This window comes from Lutra lutra, chromosome 6 (assembly GCF_902655055.1).
Source record: "Lutra lutra chromosome 6, mLutLut1.2, whole genome shotgun sequence".
Classification (NCBI taxonomy): domain Eukaryota; kingdom Metazoa; phylum Chordata; class Mammalia; order Carnivora; family Mustelidae; genus Lutra; species Lutra lutra.
The window spans coordinates 34,455,567-34,469,499 of record NC_062283.1 but is presented as its reverse complement, the minus strand read 5'-3'; the positions used below and the strand labels follow the sequence as shown (position 1 = coordinate 34,469,499).

The 13,933-nt window shown below is 54.5% G+C and overlaps 1 protein-coding gene across 1 annotated transcript; it reads left to right on the top strand.

Moving 5' to 3' along the window:
* The first annotated feature begins 1,001 nt into the window (after positions 1 to 1,001).
* TULP1 (TUB like protein 1) lies at positions 1,002 to 13,223 on the top strand. Its single transcript, XM_047731978.1, has 15 exons — positions 1,002 to 1,048; positions 1,174 to 1,225; positions 1,610 to 1,736; positions 2,003 to 2,158; positions 2,739 to 2,888; positions 3,666 to 3,767; positions 3,842 to 3,961; positions 4,256 to 4,374; positions 7,255 to 7,260; positions 7,364 to 7,534; positions 7,712 to 7,824; positions 8,727 to 8,841; positions 8,919 to 9,017; positions 11,235 to 11,406; positions 12,968 to 13,223. The coding sequence occupies exons 1-15, from the start codon at positions 1,002 to 1,004 to the stop codon at positions 13,099 to 13,101; spliced, it is 1,683 nt and encodes a 560-aa protein (XP_047587934.1). The 3' UTR covers positions 13,102 to 13,223.
* The last annotated feature ends 710 nt before the right edge of the window (positions 13,224 to 13,933 follow it).

The window sequence follows — 13,933 nt, the reverse complement described above, 5'->3', positions numbered from 1 at the left end:
TGGGTGAGCCCTGCCTCCTAGCACTAAACCTTTGAACACATCTGGCTATTTCCAACTTCCAGGCCTCTATCTTGTTCCCTTACCAGGTGACATATCCCACTTTTATTTTTGCCTGTGGAACTCCTTATTCACCATCTTTTAAGTTTTAGATCGGGCTTCAGGAAGGCCCCAGGACAGCTGACTGGGACCCCTGGGGGTTCCTCAGCATTTAACCAAATTAACCAACCTCAGCATTTAACCTCAGCATCTCAGCTGGGATCCTCAGCATCTCAGCTGGGATCCTCAGCATTTAACCAAACTTCTCCCATGATATTAATCTTATCAACACTATATCCTTGGGGGGCACCGGGCGGGCTGAGTCGGTGGAGTGCGTGACTCTTGATCTCTGGGTCATGAATGGCTCGTGAGTGGGGTCATGAGTTTGAGCTCCACCTTGGGCATAGCAATTACTTATAAACAAACAAACAGCAAACAAAAAACTATACCCTTGGTCTCTAAACTTTTTAAAAAGCATGTTCTCTATCAGTAAAAAAAAAAAAATCTTAAGTGTACACCCATAATTAGGCATTTTTCTCAATAAAGTACTGTGTATACACCTGCTTCTGTCAGTCCATGTATACTAAATATCAGCAAACACTGGTTCTTGTTTTTTATGAAAAAAAAAAAAAAGATAAATACAGGATCTATCTAATATTTTCTTCCCACACCCCACTGACCCCTGACAAATGACAAAGTGACACCTGTAAGTGGAGGCTGGGTAGGGGATGGTGGGGCTGGTGGTCTGGTGAACCTGGGAGTTCAGCCTTTTCCCACAGGGGGCTGGACCTGGGGTGGGGGGAGTCTTGGGGGGGAGAGGAGCGCCTCTACCCCCGCCCCAGCTGCCACCCTCTTGAGCCAGCGGGAGGTGGGGTGAAGTTGAGCCTGGATTAAGGAGGGAGGGCTGGGAGGCTTCCTAGAGCCGCAGGGTGGGCAGAGAAGGGGTGCGGATAGAGGAAGGCACCATGCCCCTGCAGGACGACACCCTCCGAGAGGTGTGGGCTTCGGACAGGTCCGGAAGTGCCCCCCCACCACCTCAACCTACCAGAACCCTGGGGAACCCTGGGGGGCCCAGAGGGAGGGGCTGGGGGGGCAGACAAGGGGAGGAAGACAAACTGATTCCTTTGCTACAATCAGTGGACACGAGGAGGAAAGCCAGAGCCCAGAGGTCCAGCCGCGCCTGAAGCAGGTACGCGCCACCCCTTCTTGGAAAGGAGGCAGGGAGAACCCGCCATTGCGTGTAAACCCACGCAAGGGAGGGGATCTGGGAGTGGATCACGTCCTCCTCAGCGGCGTCTGAGGTTGCTTCCTTGTAATTTTTTTTTTTTTTTTTTTTTGAGGGAAGGGGTGTTTTGGGGCATGGGATGTCCAGGGGAAGAACTGAGACTTTCCGACTGGACGTGGCCATGATGCATGGGAGAGGGTCACCGTTCCCCTCCCCAAGAAGACGACTGCGGTTCCCCTCCCGATAATCCGCGGTTATTTCTGGCGGCTCAAGGGATTAGAGGGTCACGGGCAGCCCACAGAGCCCCCCTTTCCTTCTACTCCCCCCTCTTGACCCCCCACTCCGCAGCGACCCGTCAAGGGGCAGAAGTTGAGGAAGAAGAGGACTGAGGCCCCGGAGTCCCCGGGCCCTAAGGGATCCAAGCCCCGGAGACCTGGAGGCGGGCTGGGCACTGAGCCCGGGAGCGCTCCCCAGGGTGAGGGACGCGGGAGGGGTGCGGCTGAGTCCTGGAGTCCTGGGGGTGGGGACAGCGAGGGGGGTCCTGGAGGGGTGGGAGCGGGCTGGGGTTGAAGCGGGTAGGGGCTAGGAGGGATGTATGAAAGCCAGGGGATGCGGTGCGAAAGTGTAAAGAGGGCCCAGGGGGACCCCCATGGAAAGGAACCCGAGGAGGGCAGGGTCCGGGGCTCAGGTGCCGTTGGAGAAGGGGGTCCGGCCCTGCCTGACCCCGGCCTCTCGGCTCAGCCGGGCGGAGGGGGAAGCCGCGGGAGGATCCGGCCCCGCAGCCCCCAGAGGCCCGGCCGTCGCGCACCGTCTACGCCAAGTTCCTCAGGGACCCCGAGGTCAAGCGCGACCCGCGGGAAACCTTCCTGGTAGCGCGAGCCCCGGACGCGGCTGAGGGTGAGACAGGGGCCGGCGGGGAGGCCGGGAGGCGGGCACTGGGGAGAAGGCGCTAGGTGGCCACACGGGAACCGCGACAGGGAGGCGGAAAACTCGGGGAAAAAACCTCCCCTGCTCTGGCCTTCTCTTAGAGTCAGAAAAGAACCTTATTCTCTTGTTCTTTACTCTGTTTTCCAGATGGGGAAACTGAGGCACAGAGCAGTTAAGAGTTTTGCCTTTAACTACAGCTAGGGGCCAGAGGTAGCCCAGATGGGTCTGGCTGGAGGTCAGAAAGGGACAAGGCCAGGGAGAAGCAGAGGGTCCTGGAGGGGACAAAGAAAGCCTTACAGAGAAGGGCATTTCCCCCAGAACAGGATTGCCAAGTCCCTTGCATTCCCCCAACCCCAACTCACTCCCCTGAACACCTTAGGGTGTCACCCTCAGGATTTGAGGAAGGTGCTGGAACTGTGTTCCTCCTCCTGTTCCTGTTCCAGAAGGGGAGCCTCCCCCACCATGACCACTCCCCAACAATCTGGGGGGACTGGGCTCCCAGATAATGGGGCCTACGCCAGCCCCCATTATGAGAAGTTTCTACCTATAGAGGATGAGGAGGAATCAGATGAGGACCAGGAAGAGGAAGAGGAGGCAGAGGAAAAGAAACGGAAAACCCCTCTGCCACCCAAAAAGCCTCCTAAAGAGAAGACTTCTGCGGGTATCAAGGAGAGGAAGGCCAAGGCCCAGGGACAGAAGGGTGAGTGTTGAGGGTACAGAGGGAGCACACAGACTCAGAAAAGTAGCCTTGTCCTTCAGAGCTAGGCGAGAGTTGAGACATCAGGAAGTTACCCAGTACCTGGATGCAAAAGTTTCTTTCTCTGGTGTCTTCCCCATGGTGGTCCTTAAGTACCTAGATCACTATGTATCCACAGCCCTCCTCCCCCTGCTGCCCCACTGCCTGCCCAGGGGGCTCTGTGAGCCAGGGAGGACAGAGGATTTTAGTTTTGTGATTTTAGGGTTTTTTTGGTAACTCAATATAAATTATTGTTATAATTTTCATAAAAGTATCAAAGTGATTACGGTGCAAATCAGTCAATGAAATAAATGCTGTTCCTGGCTCCCTGGCCTGGGCTACAGGTACCACAGGCTGATCTAAAGGGGAAGAGGGAGCTAGGACCTTGGGCCTCTGTGTGTGCTGTCTGTAGCACCTGCTGGAGGAAGTCTCCTGGGGGTTTGCTAAGGGTTTGGGGTGGGAGCTGGAAATCGGAGGCTCAGTTAGAAGGCCTGGCATTCATTCATTCATTCATTCATTCATTCATTCATTCATTCATTCATTCTGTAATGCCTACGAAGTTCCTGGTATTTGTCCTGCCCTTTATAGACTCGGGATTAAAGCACAACGAGCAGAAGACAGATCCTGGGCCCTTGTCAGGCCTTCAGCTTCCCTGGGGACTGAGGGAATGATGAGTGGGTTGGAAGGCAGCCTTCAGGCCCAACAGGCTCTTCTTTGTCTAACCCCTCCCTCCATTTCCAGGGGACCTGGGAAGCCCTGTCCCCCCAGCCAAACCTCTGCGCCTTAAGAAGAAAGAGGCACCAGCGGGGGAGGGGCCCAGGATGAGAAGGATGAAGAAGAAAGGTGAGACTGGTCTCCGGAGGAACAGGGGATTCTGGGTGTGGTGGACTGTGTCTCCTTCATATCCACCCACACAGGGTCTGGGGAGAATGACAGGGACCCCTCAGGGAGCCCAGCCAGAGTGAGAAAGAAGACTCCAGCAGCCTTGTTTCTGGTCCGGGAAGACGGCTCATCTGATAAAGCTCTGAAGAAGAAAGGTGGGTGGCTGTGGTCTCGTGTGCCGTGATGTGGAGAAGCCATCCTGGGGGTGGGGAGCCGGGATGCAGGGATCAGGGTCAGGTGAGGAGCAGGCTCTGGGGTCAGACGACTTGACGGCCATCTTGCTCCCCACTTGAATAGCTGTGTGGCCTCAGGCAGGTATTTTAGCCTTTCTGAGTCTCTGATAACACGGGAATACTCTCTTGTATTTGTGGGGAGGGTCCAAGTAAGACGTGGGGGTTAGTGCTCCGCCGGGTCAGGGGCATACAGGCTTGCTCCCCCTCCATGCCCAGGCACTTCCAAAGGCCCAGAAGAGGAGAGGAAGGAGGACGAGGAAGAGGAGGAAGAAGGGGCAGCCGTGGGGACCAAGAACAGCAATCAGAAGGGCAAAGCAAAAGGAAAAGCCAAAAAGGTTGGGATCCAGAGGGGAAGGGGGCTGAGGCCCCTTCAGGGAGCAGGGGCCTGGGTTTGGGGGACTAGAGTATAGAACCTCGTGGGGTGGGGGAATGGGGCTGGGGTTAGAATCTTGGCTCCCTCCCTGATAACATGATAGGAGGACAAAGGGCACCAGACTTGTGAGAACAGAGAAGGCGGCTGAGGGGTCACTGGGCTGGGATAGGCTCCCTGAGGGCCTGATGTTATCTGGGCTCTAAGCCCTCTCCTCTGCTGCCTAACCAGCAGCCCCAGCCGGAGATGCTCACACAGCTGCCACATGAAGGGACACCCATCTTCTGTACCAGAGAGGCAGAACACACAGGCAGAGCATGTTCACTGACTGTATGAGTTGTTAAAATGTTCTCACATTACTGCTCTGGGGCCCCAAGTGTTTTCCGCTAGCACACCCAGGATGGCCCAACCTTCTGGCAGCTGAAGGGTTAACACGGGCAGACAGGGGCCTCCAGAACCCTCCTCCAGGCCCACCAGGGTCCATTCAGACCCAGGGGCATTCTCAGGGGCAGAACAGGTTACTAACTATTTTGAATATTGCTCTTCCTCACAAAAAGGACTCAGGCACCAACATGGACAAGCTGGAGTTAAGCAGGAGAGGGGGGTCAAACTGGAGAGAGAAAGGGATGAAAGGCTTTGAGAAATTGGTTTCCACAAGTGGAGATATCACGCTGAGGGCAGGGCCAGGGTCTGAGCCATGTGGGTTTATTGGTTCATTCAGGAGTGGTCAGGTCTTAGGAGACTGACTCACATTAGTCAACCTTACCAGATTCCAATATATATACTGAAAGGCCAGTTTCTTATCTCCCACAGGGAATATAATCAACCGCAGTGCCGCCTCCTGTACAGTAGGCCCTAGAAATTCACAGCTGTGGGACTGTTTGAGTAAGCTCTGGCTTTCTCCACATCACATTCCAAACATAGTCTTACATTTCCCAAGTTTCTTCAGGAGCAGCTCAGAGTGGAGAGGAGATGCTCCCTGGCCCGCGGGCTACGGGCCTGCTCACCAACACCAGCCTCACTTCACATGCAGTCCAAACCTGTCCTCGGCAAAAATGGCCAACCGCAGCCTATCAGGGATTCCTCGTGGCTCTCCTATAGCCCCTTAGTGGGAAAGTTCCCTATAGTGGGAAAGTTGGGGTTGGAATCTTGGCTCTCCCTCTTAGGAGAGGGATAGAACATGAGGGTGGAGGACACCAGGTTTGTGGGGTCACCAGGCTGGGCCTAGGCCACCCTAGGGGGGAATGCCACCAAACTGTGATTCGGAGTTTTTCTTTTCTTTTTTTTTTTTTTTTAAAGATTTTATTTATTTATTTTGACAGAGAGATCACAAGCAGGCAGAGAGAGAGGAGGAAGCAGGCTCCCTGCTGAGCAGAGAGCCCGATGCGGGGCTCGATCCCAGGACCCTGAGATCATGACCTGAGCCGAAGGCAGCGGCTTAACCCACTGAGCCACCCAGGCGCCCCCAGAGTTTTTCTATGAGCAAGATAATTTTTTTTATTCATTCATTGTCTTACCTCTGTATTGCCGTCTGACAAAGCACCCCCAAAACTTAGTGCCTTAAAAAAACAAACATTTCTTTTCTTAGTTTCTGGAATTCAGGAATCTAGGAGGGGCCTAGCAAGATACTTTGGGCTTGGGGGGGGTCTGTCCCTAGATTGCTGTCAAGATGTCAGTTGGGTCAGCAGTCACTCGGAAAGCTTGGCTGGAAAGAGAGGATCCGCTTTGAAAATGGTTCACTGTCATGGTTGTTGGCTGGGGCCCTCTCCATAGGGTGGCTTGAATGGTCTAAGGACATAGCAGCCAACTTCACCCAGGGCTCAAGAGTGGCCCAAGGGAGACAGCAAGGAGAGGCCACCATATCTTCTATGACCAGGCCTTAGAAATGACCACCCCCCCATCACTTGGGCTATATTCCATTGGTCAGAGAGACCAAACTCTGATAAGATGTAGAAGGGGAACTACATGACATGTAAATACCAGGAGGTGGGGACCGCTGGGCCTCATCTTGGAGGCTGGCTACTACAGTCATTGATATTTACCAGACACTGTAATGATAGCAGTGGCTAATATTCTAGAACACAGTGGTTCATACCTTTGGCCCCACCTCAGCTCACCCCTTGAGACAGTGTCCACACGGAAGGTCTTTCTAAGGCTCTGGTTCTAACAGGTACCATTTAAAGCCCAGTTCCAGGGGCACCTGGGTGGCTCAGTGGGTTAAGCCTCTGCCTTTGGCTCAGGTCATGATCTCAGGGTCCTGGGATCAAGCCCCACATCGGGCTCTCTGCTCAGTGGGTAGCCTGCTTACTCCTCTCTCTGCCTGCCTCTCTGCCTACTTGTGATCTCTCTCTCTGTCAAATAAATAAATAAAATCTTAAAAAAAAAATAAATAAAGCCCAATTCCACTTCTTACTGTGTGAACTTGGGCAAATTGCTTAACCTCTCTGAGCCTCAACTTCAGTAAATTTGGACAACAACTTCAGTAGTTACCTAAGGGAATTGAATTAGTTAATATTTGGAAGATACTTAGAGCAATGCCCAGCGCATTGGTAGACTTTATATGAGTGTTTGTTAAATATAGAGATGAAGTAAGGTCTCTCCCGGGTATCCAGCCCCAACCTCTGCATTTCTCTGGTGAAAAAACTGAGTCATATGGTGTTTCAAGTGAAAGATGACCGAGTTAGTGGTAGAACCAGGATTTGAACCCAAGCTGTCTTGCTCCAGAGCCCAGGCTCTTAACCAGAAGCCAAACAAAATAATAATGAAATGCCAAACTCCCCAGAGCCTGGGGAAGTGTGGGGGCCCAACCTACTGTAGCTGGCCCATCTGTTCTCTTCCCACACAGAAAGCGGTGAGTTGTCCTGCCTGTCCTGCCTGTGTCCCAGTACTGGGGACCTGCTGAGAGCAGGGGAGCCAGTGCTTCTGGGCCTGATACATGCTCTGCCCCAAACCAGAAGGAGGAGAGAGCCCCATCCCCACCCATGGAAGTGGATGAGCCCCGGGAGTTTGTGCTCAGGCCTGCGCCCCAGGGCCGGACAGTACGCTGCAGGCTGACCCGGGACAAGAAAGGCATGGATCGGGGCCTGTATCCCTCCTACTTCCTGCACCTGGACACGGAGAAGAAGGTGGGTAGGGGGGAGGCGGCAGGGGAGACAGACTGTAGGTGTCAGCACCCAGGCTGGCGGAGGTGCGGGGGGTTGCCTAGAGCCAAAATGCCAGGGGGTGGGTGGAGTCCAACACAAACAGGTCTTCCTTTCCCTCTCACATGCCTCCTTCCTTCACCTGTGTCCCCCTCTCCCCAGGTGTTTCTCCTGGCTGGCAGGAAGCGGAAACGTAGCAAGACGGCCAATTACCTCATCTCCAGCGACCCCACCAATCTGTCCAGAGGAGGGGAGAATTTCATTGGGAAGCTGAGGTGGGGCTGGGAGGCCCGGGGGCCATAAGAATGCCACGGCGAGTCGCTTCCATCTCCCTGTGCCTGACAGTGTCCACCACAGTGGGCACTCTAGAAATGTCCCCTGCCCCAGGGCGTCCCACACGTGAATGTGCACAGATCACTTGGAAGCGTTGTTAAAATGGCCCAGTGGGTCTGGGTGTGGGCCAAGATTCTTCATTCCTAACAAGTCCCCAGATGATGCCCAGACTGCTGGACCAAGGACCTCACTTAACATAGGTCATAAGGTCCATGAGGGCAGGGACGGTCGGTGCCTGTCTGGTTCATGGCTGAATTCCCAGCACCTGGTACATGTAGCAACTCAATAAAACATTTACTAAGTGAATGCATAAACAAATATCCAGCACCTAACCTGTGCTGTGTCCCCCCATATATCTCATCTAATCCTCACTGCACATCTGAGAGGTAAGGGCAAGGGGGACCCCCGAGTCACGCCATAGTCACGTCATATATATTTCTTATATTTATATACTTAAACACTTATGAAAGGCCTACCTATGTGTCAGGCATCGTTCTAACTTCCAAATATGAATCCATTTAGTCCCCTTCTTGACCAAGTGAGTTAGATACTGCCATTAGGCCGATTTTACGGAAGGGAAAGTTGAGGCTCAGAGTTTAGCCTGCCTAGGGTCACGCAGTAAGAGATGGAGCTGAGATCTGAAGGTTGTCCAGTGTCCTTCCAGATTCAGCTTCTAAAAAGACCTCATGAGGAGCGCCTGGGGCAGGGGACAAGAGTTGCTCTGTCCTAAGACACCCACACCCTTGACACAGGAAGCTCTCCAAACTGCCTGGCAGTGAGGAAGGGTCTTGGAGCAGGGGTGTGGAATCCCTCAGCCCCGCCCCCAGCTCCGCCCTGCTTGCAGGTCCAATCTCCTGGGCAACCGCTTTACCGTCTTTGACAATGGGCAGAACCCGCACCGTGGAGGAGGCAGCACTAACGTAGGAAGCCTTCGGCAGGAACTGGCAGCGGTGATCTATGTAAGAATCCCCCTGGGCTCACCCCCGCAGGACACTCCCCTTCACAGGGGCCGGCCTAACAGGCATCTCCCTCCCAGGAAACCAATGTGCTGGGCTTCCGGGGACCCCGGCGCATGACGGTCATCATTCCTGGCATGAATTCGGACAACGAGAGGGTCCCCATCCGGCCGCGAAATGTGAGCCCAGCACCTCCCTGACGCCTCTCCCTGAGGATCCTGCTCCCACCTGACCCACTCATGACCCACTCCTGTGGTGCTGGGGGGGTTGTGAGGGGCTCAGGTTGCCCATACCCAACTTCTTGGGCACATCCATTCATTCTGGAAACTCGTGGGATGAATTAGGGGGTTTTGTAATTGAATTCACTGAAACAAATACAATGGCTTTTTTTTTTTTTTTTTCAGTGTATACCACATCATCCATTCATATATTCATTCACTGAATGAATTGCATATTGTGTATATTGTACTATCCACCTTCAGTGTATAATGAGTGCTGATTATTAATCTAGGCAACTGGAAGACATCAGTGAGTAAAAAAGATCTGCCTTCATGAAGCAGGCATTCTAGGGAGGAGATGGACCAGACCGTAGGCGATAATTGTGCAAATAAGTAAATTGTGTAGAATGTTAGAAAGTCACAAGTCGTATGGAAGAAAGAAAAAGAGTGGGCCTCATTGAAAAGGTGATGTTTAAGCAAAGACCTGAAGGAGGTGAGGGAGCAAGCTGACGGATACCTGGGGAAAGAGCATCCAGGCAGAGGGAAGAGCCAGTGCAAAGGCCCTGAGGCAGGATGGTGCCTGGTGGGTCTGAGGTGAGAGGTGAGGGTTGAGTTGCAGATAGGGCCTGTATAACTGGTTTGTACTCACAGAAACAGGAAGCCACAGCAGGGTTTTCAGGAGTGACTTGATTTGCCTTTTATTTTAAAAAGCAAAGATTGCTTGTTTGTGTGTGAGGTCTAAGGTAGGAGGGAGAGATGGCCCAGGGAGAGGTGGCCTCCTTCAGTGTCAGTCCCTCCCTCTGCTCCTTGGCACTGCGGGTCAGTGAGCCCAGGACTGCAGAAACAGGATGACTGGCCTGCTCCATACCTGTAGTGATGTCACTACTTACAATGAAAAATAACACCCATCAGCTGATCACTCATCCTTCCATGCTGGCAAGTCACACTGTAATCAGAGGCTCAGCCAACCCAAGAGGCATGAGGCATGGAAGGCTCTAGTCTCTAGGACCTGTGGGGTCCCACAGCTGCTCCTTCCGGGCCTGGACTAAACACACAAAAGCTCCAGAGGCAGTGCCTCCTGGGTGTGTTTGGGCTTGGTGAGAACTCCCCAGGGCCATTCCGGGTAACTTCATCATTTCACCATCCATCAGAGCAATCCGACATTTACTGAGCATTCACTCTGGGCTGTTAACTGATCTGAATAACATGCCATGCACTATTACCTTCCTTAATCCTCACAAGACCCTGTTGTGTGGGAAACTGAGGCACGGAGCTGTCAATAAAATATAATGCCTTCCCTTTAAGTATCTAATTCTGCTTATGACAGCGTAGTGGGAGAAACAGTAAGAGCAAGGTGTTACGGAGGGAGCCTCGAGCTAAGACATCTAAATCAGACACCAGGTCAGGGAGGCTTCTCAGAGGTCATGATCTTGTGCCGACTCACTCTAAGCCATGATGGGACCAGTGCCAAGGGAACTGGGGAAAGGAGCATCTCAGGAGCGCTATCCCATAGACACCACTCCTTCCTTTGAGAAACTCTTCTGGGACATCTTATTTTAACCGCTGTTCACCTGTCCATCTCCCCACGCGCAACTGTGAGCTCCTCGGCGAACCTAGATTGTTTGGTGCCTTCTTCTTCTTTTTTTTTTTTTTTAGATTTTATTTATTTATTTGACAGAGATCACAAGTAGGCAGAGAGGCAGACAGAGAGGAAGGGAAGCAGGCTCCCTGCTGAGCAGAGAGCCTGATGTGGGGCTCGATCCTAGGACCCTGGGATCATGACCTGAGCCGAAGGCAGAGGCTTTAACCCACTGAGCCACCGAGGCGCTCCTGTTTGGTGCCTTCTTGTGATCAGGTGCCAGCATGCAGCTGTTCCGAAGGCCCACTGGGGGTCAAGCGCATGGACGCCTACTGGGGGCCAAGTGCTACTTCCCAACCCTCCACTTTGACATCCCACAGGGAAACCCCATTCTCATAGATCTCCACCCTGCCCACAAGGACACCACAGAGACCAAGTGTCCTTTCGGGGATCCCCCGAATGGATGTCGATGTCCAGGCTGCATACCAGCACATGCATGCGAAGGCAGGCCCAGGTCCCCAGGCCCCCTCCCCTCGGTCCCGAAGTATCTCGGCCACCCCTAACCATCCTCTCCCTAACACTCTACTTTGGCACCCCAGGCCAGCGATGGGTTGCTGGTGCGCTGGCAGAACAAGACACTGGAGAGCCTCATTGAGCTGCACAACAAGCCACCTATCTGGAACGAAGATAGCGGCTCCTACACACTCAACTTCCAAGGCCGAGTCACACAAGCCTCGGTCAAGAACTTCCAGATTATTCACGCCGATGACCGTGAGTATCTGAGGCCCCAAGCTGGGCTGTTCCCCACCACCTCCAGGACCTTGACCCTCCCTCAGGCCTTTCCCCACCACCTGGCTGTCTCTCTCTCTCTCTCTCTCTCATACACACACAAGCGTGAGCGGGTGTGCACAAAGCTGTCCTTGATCTCTGGAGCCAGAACATCTAAGAAAGTCACTCCCTCCTGCATGGGCATTGACAGCATGCTCCAAGGAACCTCCGATATTCCAAGCAGTTGTCTTGGGGCTCTCTGTCCCAGGCCTTCTTTCTAGCATTGACTAGAGCCTGGGGTGGATACTGGGATATTCTGGGTAAGAAAGACTATGCTGAAGGGAGAGTTGGTCTGCTGGAGCTTGAGAACCACTCAAAAAGGCTGCTGAGGCTCAGAGAGGGCGGCACCTTCCCCAGAGTCTTTCAGCAACTCCAAAAGGTCCCACTGGCCATGAGAATTTATTTCACAGATACACAGAGCCTCCTATGTGCTAGGCACTGTTCTCTGGACTTTACAGTTACTGAATCATTAAATCTTTCAACAACCCTGTCCCCCCAATACCTGAGGAAGGTATTATTATTGTCCCTACTTGGCAGATGAGAAAACTGAGGCTCAGAGAGGGAGAGCTGGCATGAGAACCCAGGTGGTCTGGTTCTAGGGCCCCAGGACCCAATCGCTTCAAGATGGCTGCCTTGCAGGGCTAGGAATTATTCATCAAGCATCTTTGAATGCCTACTCTGTTGTCCTCAAGTAAGGTCAAAGGCCTGCCCTCAAGGAGTTAGGGAAACAAGATATGCCCAGAACACAATTAAATAAAAATGTCCCTGTTACAGCCTGGGGGACAGGTTCCCACTAGGGTGAAGTTTGGGGTGGAAAGGTACCTCCCAAGGGACTATGGGTTCCCAGGATTGGCTGACACCGAGCAACTTCTCCATCCCCCATTCCATCCTAGGGATGTGTCCCTAGTGTCACCTGTCCCAAGGCCTTAGAAAACTGCTCTCCAGATCACATTTCTGGTGGAGCCTGGTCTGCAGAGATCAGGGGTATTTTTAGCAACTTCCTGTTCCTATGGATGGTGGGGGAGGTGTTGGGACTGGGGCTGGGATCCTGGACCAGATATGGGGTGGGGCTGAGTGGAGCCACTCAATAAGGTAGGGACGCGGGGGCTAGTGAAGGGATAGAGCCTGGCAGTCTAAGATGGGACTTTGGGGCTGGGGATGGGAAGGAATGAGGCCGCAGCCACTGGAAAACGATTCTAGGCTGGGGGATGTGTGACAGGTTCCTATATTTAAGTGCCTGTCGTACACACAGCCCTGGGTGGCAGAAGATAAGACAGGGTCCCTGCCCTCAGGGGCTTATAGTCTGAAGGCTGGTCAAGCTGCAGGTGGGGCCAGATGGGCCAGATAAGGGGTGGATGGGTGGAGGGTGAATAATTGAGATGGAGGCTGAGGATTAGGGCCCCAAAGCAGAAGAGGGAGACTTCTCCCAAAGGTGAGGACACTGCCTGCCAGGATTGAGACCCCAGGAAATCTTGCCCCCCCGCTTCCCTGTCTATGTCCATAGCGGACTACATCGTACTGCAGTTCGGGCGCGTGGCGGAGGACGCCTTCACTCTAGACTACCGCTACCCGCTGTGCGCCCTGCAGGCCTTCGCCATCGCCCTCTCCAGTTTCGACGGGAAGCTGGCCTGCGAGTGACCCCGGCAACCCCCAGCGCCCGCCAAGGGTGGGGGAAAGGATTCAGTGGAGGCCCGCAGGGTCCGTTCGCCAACGCCCCCACTGAAGACTCCTCTCTTGTCCGGGGCTGACCCCTCTCTGTCTCCGAGTGACCTCCATCCGCTCCCCAGCCTGGCACAGGCCGAGGCAGGGGAGGAGCTCAGACGGCGGTCCGACAGAGATGAAGAACATCTGGAGTCGGGAGCCGCACATCTGGTCGCAGAGCTAGCCTGCGCCGCTTCACCAGCCGCCCCCCTTCCCCGCCCCGCGCCCCAGTCACTTCCTGTCCAGGAGCAGTAGTCAGTGTTGTTTTAACCCCCTCCGGGATCGTCCTAAGGGCTCCGAGGAGTGGGGTGGGCTCGGAAGAGGGGGTAGGTGTTGCGGGAGGAAGACCGGGTACCCACATCCCCAATAAAGCCGCGTCCCAGACCCGGCGAGCAGAGGTTCTTCAGCGTGTGCGGAGAACGCGGCGGCGGGAGGGGTCCGGAGCGCGGGAGAGGTCCGGAGGGCGGGCTGGAGGCCAGCCTCCCCACCCCCCAACCCCGCTCCCGCCCAGGCCCGGGGCGCTCCCGCGTCCCCTCCCCCGCGCCCAGCGCCGGTCCTACCGAAACTCGGCGGGCTCGTGGTGTCGAGACGCCCCCCGCGGGGGCCCCGGGCCGAGAGGGAGGGCCCCGGAGGTCCGGGAAGAGGGGGAAAGGGAGAAATTCGAGAAACAAGCCTCTCGGGGAGAACCAGACAAACCGGGTCCGGGCAGGGCGGGCGCAGTCGCCAGGGCGGGGCTGGGTCTGGGGCCCCGAGAGTTGGGGGCGGGTTC